Genomic DNA, 5840 nt, shown 5'->3' with positions numbered 1-5840 from the left:
GACAATAAATGTAATTATAGATCAAAATGTAACAACATTGCCTGTCAAATTTGACAAAAGTTGTCTTTAAGATATAGTTTGCGAAAGGTTATAGTTTCCAAGATACATACATAGGGTGTACTGTATATACACAAAAATCTGTACATCACTTACAAAAATGAAAACGGAGCAAGCTGGGGAGTGAGTGAACTTGGGAATATATATATATATATATATATATATATATATATATATATATATATATATATATATATATATATATATATATATATATATGTGTGTGTGTGTGTGTGTGTGTGTGTGTGTGTGTGTGTGTATATATATATATATATATATATATATATATATATATATATATATATATATATATATATATCATTGTATCTCAAGACAAAATTATGTAAATGGTTAATATCTATGATCAGTAGTTATCAAAAATTATTATCAATAGCATGACAACATTGCGCCAGCTGTATAATCCCAAGAAAAGAAAATCCATTTGCTGAGAAAAATGCTTATATATATATATATATATATATATATATATATATATATATATATATATATATAATATATATATATATGTGTGTGTGTGTGTGTGTGTGTATGTAATGTGAGATTTCATTAGTTAAACATAACAAATGAGTAGAAATTAGAATTTGTGTATTATTAATATTTACTTATCCATAATTCCTGTAGTTTTGATAAGTTGTTTTTTTTTGCACAGCTGATATAAATGCCGTATATGTTGCTTCATGTAATGGATGTAATGGATGGAAACATGCTGTGTGTGCATGTGTGTATGTGTGTGTGTATGTGTGGATCTAGTATTTGAATGTGTGTATGTCATTCGGCAGGCTGATGGATTTTGGGTGCTGTGTTGATGACTGGGTGCTGCAGCTCTGGTTGCAGCTGCACTGAATGATCCACATGACGTTGCGGGTGAATTCTTGTCCTTGTGGGCACTGGAAGCGCATGCGCACAGTGCGAGTGAGCGTGGGCTCACAACAGCGGCCATCAGTGCACGAGCCACACGAACGCAGCCGGTAGCGGTGCACAGTGGTGCATCCAGCAAATGTGAGAGGAGCTGGCTCACGTGGCCTGATGGTTCTCTTACACGTCTTCCCTGTCTGAGGAGGTGCATAAAAAATACGTTTATTATTAGGGACGTGAAGAATGTCCATGAAACAGTATAAAGAAATGTTTTTATGACACTACTTTCCCCCTCACACTAAATACCGCACTATGGATAGTGTGTGCTCACTTTGTTACTTCACTATGTAACCTCTGTAGTTTGGTATCTCTGATCATAAGGCTGTACTCTTTAATTGACCTATTCCTTCTCACTCACAGACATTTAACACACTGTAATATCAAATGTGAAAAGTAAGAAATATTAGCCTTGCTGCTTGTTTGAGCAGTTTCCAACATTTTTGACTATAACTAGTCGCACCTATAGCTAGTATTATTTGTTCTGCTTCCCTAAATCAGCTCGTTCTCTTCAGAAGGTGTGCTGTGCCTTTCACTCATCCTGCACACTGGTGTACTCCTGAGCTCAACCATAGGAAAGTAGTGGTCCCCAATTATGTCAGCAAATGCCTCAACAGGAAACTAGGCTTAGCAGTGTATGCACTTGCCTGCAATGATCATGTTCCACAGTACAAAGAGGCACTTAAGAAAGCCCACATTGACTTCTAGACCATCGTCATCAGTAATGCATGAAAACCCCAAGAGCTCTTTTCCCCACTAACAATAAACTGTTCCCACCTGCTTACAATTTCTCTCTGACTGGTAAAATTCTGTCTTGAAAAAAAAAACAACATCATAGAAAAATATTTATCTTTAGTTTCAGTGATCTTCCATCCCTTCTCTTCGTCGCATAGTTGATCAAGGCATCCAGAGCTACCACTTCCAACCTGGTTCCTATGCCTTCTAGACAAAACACGGCGTCCTTCACCATGTCCACTCATAACCAAAATTATCAGCATTTTTCTAAGATCTGACTCTGTTCCTATCAACTTCCCCAAACGGGCTGCAATTACTCCAGTTCTTAAAAGCCAGGGCTTTACCCAGAGGAGCCCAGTAGTTACCGATTTCTAACAGCAATTTCTAACATGACTTCTCTGGGCAAGCTACTCTAGCACACTCTAGCAGCTCAGCTCAAAGACCCGGAACACTTTGCCTCCATTGACCTGCTTAAGGAGTGTCAGTCTGAGTTTACTGAAACTGCACATGTCAGGGTTACAAGTTGATTGTGGCTGACTATTGATTGCTGAACATACTTCCTTTAGACAATACTGCAGTATACCATGGCAGACTCTTGTACCAAGTCAAAAACCATTTGCCTTAGTGAGTGTATATCTCAGACTTTTTTCACGTTTCCCCAAGTCTCAGTTCTTGGCCCACTATTATTCATTATTCACATGTTTCCCTTTGGCAGTATCATTATATGGCATGGTCTACAGTTCCATTGTTGGAACAATGGATGATATGCAGATTTACATACACACTGACTGCCTCCTCTTACCCTGTGTCTGAGGAGTGTCTGACTGACGTAAAGACCTGGGTGACTGCAAATGTTCTGAGGCTCAAATAACAAATCTGAGGTCATAATGAATGCCTCCTCAGCCACTCTAAAGAAAATAAAGCACCACTCAATGACTTTACCTCTGACTTTATTACATCTACCTCAGCTCAGGTTGGAAACCTCTTTATCACACCAGCCTGTTATTTCATTCTCATATTTGAAATGCTACCAAGCCAACATTCTTTCATCTCACGTACAGACTTTATTCCTCTGTTCCCTCTCTACAGCTTGTCCCTGCAATTCTTTACAATCTTTGTATCCATGATGTGAACAGTTTGCAGTACAATTTGGACCTTCACCAGACCACTCCAGTTTCCCTACGTACAGTACAGTACATGATGATGTAATGTCATCCTCTGTTCTTTACTCACCTTGAATGGTGATGCCAATAGACTACTGCCACACTCTCGGATCTGACACAGACGCGTCTCCTTGACGAGCCGGCACTCTGCGTTGCTATTGGTTACCCTGCTGGACACTCCCATTCCACAGGATGCTGAGCAAGGTGACCAATCAGTGGTTTGCAGGAAGCATGTAGATGGGATGGGCAGGTGGGATTTTGTGGAGGAAATCCACTCTAAACATAAACAACAGGTACAGAGCATCATCAGTGACAATAAGGTCTCATGGATACATAATCAGTATAAATGCATAATTATTCATACATTTTATATTACTATAAATGTACAGAAGGGAGATCGAGCATGCATGCTGTGTGCTGTTGTTGGAGAAGCCCTCTTTCTATACACCTACCATTATATGGTGCTCCTGCACTGCTGTCCCATGGTGTTGGTGCCATTACTAATAGCTCATTACCAGTGAGGTCATTATCTTTCTTGTATTCTTGAGGAGTGGTCTCGAGCATTGTGTCATCTTCAGCAATGTGGTTGTCATCATCACACACCCACTCTTGACAGCAGCGTCCAGGCAGTGTGGTGAGGCGAGGCCGGGCACAGCGCCAGTCAGGGAGGGACACATGGTGTGGGCAGAGAGGCATGCAGCCTACCACTCCATCCATGCAGGTGCAGAGGTGCTCACAGCTAGGCTGGAAGTTTTCACCGTGCTGGTACACTCGGCCATCCAGCTCACACGGCCGACCTTGAGCCTCGGCTGTTGAGTGGAAGTAGCGAAGTAGCATTAATAATGGTGCTTCAGGGCAAGAATGGGGAAATGTTTAGGGTTAATTTTTGAAAGAACCAGGGACATAAGAATGTTTTCAGAAACCGACATTTTGTACTTTTTTTTTAATTAATTTATTTTTTTTAAATTACCCATTACCATCATGAAACATGAACATGAATAATCCTTGGCTATATTTCTCTAATGAACATGAACGATCTTTTTAAAATCATATTTATATAACAAATTATATAATTATACATCTTTATTGACAAATAAATATGTATATACAGTTAAAGACCATATGCGAAGAGAGGAATACGGTGAAATTCATCTTTAAACTTGTCTGGTCTTTGTATGTATGGAACACAAGATAACCTATCTTGTTTTTATTATTTACACTCCCATCTGTGCACACACCTGAGCATATACTGTATATAACTTTTTTTGTGTTTCCATTGATATTGTTTGTCGGATTAATCGTCAAGATTAAAATAAAACACATCGAATATTATAAACTACATTTAACAACTGTAATGCTTCAGAATTAAAAGAGATCAGTTGGTTCAACAGGACATCCACTGGTATGCAGTGAACAGGACATGACAGTTAAAAGAAGTCACCAAGATACATTTGCTGACATAAACATGCCCCCTGACCTCGGCACAAGCCCCTCTCTGGGTCTCCTTTGGCCCCTAGATGGCAGCGCAGCCCCTTGATGTGGTCACAGGGCTCAGTGGCACTGCAGTCCTGATTAAACTGCCTGGCACATACCCTGCAGCAGCCACAGGAGTCCAGCACAGAGCTGATACCAGGCAGGCACGAAGGCGGAGAAGGGGGGCATGAGCACTTATGTGGACACTCGCCCTGGATCTGCAAGAACGGTACACAAAGAACAAGCAGAGAAGATGAAGCATGGTGTAACACGCAATACACTTCAGCAAGATATTTATTAACAAAACTAGAGATTCATAAGTGAAATAATGTAACATACTATATAATAACACAACTTTTCAAATATCTCTGTACAGTGTGACAGTAACAAATTCCAAATTTAAGAAAAATACTTTCTGTGATTGTTGATGACAGTGAAGTCCCCTGAAGTTCACTGATTTGAAACTCAAAGACAAAACTCCAGCTAAATTCCAAGCTACATTTGATTAGAGCAGAGAATTTCTTAAAGCCAAGAGGCACCGTAGTGTTATATTTTCAGTCCATAACTGAGCACAAATTATTTTAATCAACAAATTATTTAATAATTACTTTTCATGGTTTTCATAATTACTCTCCAAGGGCAGTTCACATACGGTATTAGGATAAAACTCCAGTGGAATTCATTTCTCTCACTATTTCAGATTAATACTGAAATCTTTATAATGATTATTATTTCAGGTCTGTATTTTAGATTTAGATTGTAAGATCAGAAAGACTCACCTTTACAACACACCAGGACACGAGCACCAGTGTAAGAAGGTTTCCTCGCCTTAAAATCATCCTCAAAGACAACATTTCACCCAGAAGTGAAGTTTTCTGGAAGATTGCTGGAGTTACACTGCTCGAAGCCCAAAGGAACAGATGATTAGACCAAATTTCCAAAAGAAAATTCAGCTTGTCCCACAGTTCTCCATCAGCTTCGTCCTCTTCCTTTCAGCTCTGTTCGTTTGCTGTTTTTCCTGCAATCCAACGTCTGACTCCTGCTGTGTGTCTGTGTGTGGTTGAGTATGAGTGTGTGAAATGCCAGCAGCAGCGGGTAGCTCAGTTCTCCTTGAAGAGATTCCCTCAGTGGCTACGACTTTTATAGCAAACAGCAGACAGCCCCCTCTGATATATCACTCTCTCTCTCACACACACACACACACACACACACACACACATACACACACACAACACATGCACAAACACATACACACATACACACACACACACAAACTTGGCAGTTGACTATAACAGGAATAATACACCTAATAGTTGCCAGTTAGCAGCAGACAGACACCTAACTACCATAACTGGTAGTAGTAATAATAATAATAATAATAATAATAATAATAATAATAATAATAATATAAACACTATAAACATACCAACTGTCAAGTGAATGTATTTACTAAATTCAAGATTATACACACATACACCT

At 39.2% G+C, this 5840-nt stretch overlaps 1 protein-coding gene across 1 annotated transcript; it reads right to left on the bottom strand.

Annotated features, from left to right (window-relative positions):
* Positions 1-589: 589 nt before the first annotated feature.
* ccn1l1 (cellular communication network factor 1, like 1) lies at positions 590-5551 on the bottom strand. Its single transcript, XM_017459439.3, has 5 exons — positions 5141-5551; positions 4366-4579; positions 3341-3697; positions 2959-3164; positions 590-1130 (listed from the first exon to the last, which is right to left on the bottom strand). Exons 1-5 carry the CDS (start codon positions 5213-5215, stop codon positions 825-827), a joined length of 1158 nt encoding a protein of 385 aa, XP_017314928.1. The 5' UTR covers positions 5216-5551; the 3' UTR covers positions 590-824.
* Between the last annotated feature and the right edge of the window lie 289 nt (positions 5552-5840).

Source organism: Ictalurus punctatus, chromosome 28, assembly GCF_001660625.3.
Source record: "Ictalurus punctatus breed USDA103 chromosome 28, Coco_2.0, whole genome shotgun sequence".
Classification (NCBI taxonomy): Eukaryota; Metazoa; Chordata; class Actinopteri; order Siluriformes; family Ictaluridae; genus Ictalurus; species Ictalurus punctatus.
Note: the sequence above shows the minus strand (reverse complement) of the source record. Positions and strands in the feature narration are given on the sequence as shown.

Excerpts from the sequence above, each read along its gene's own strand:
- ccn1l1 (XM_017459439.3), bottom strand. The coding sequence starts at position 5,215 with ATGTTGTCTTTGAGGATGATTTTAAGGCGAGGAAACCTTCTTACACTG. Across the intron at positions 3,165-3,340 it reads TGCAGGAGCACCATATAATG|AGTGGATTTCCTCCACAAAA; the intron begins GTAGGTGTATAG and ends GTTTATGTTTAG. Across the intron at positions 1,131-2,958 it reads TATTGGCATCACCATTCAAG|ACAGGGAAGACGTGTAAGAG; the intron begins GTGAGTAAAGAA and ends GCACCTCCTCAG.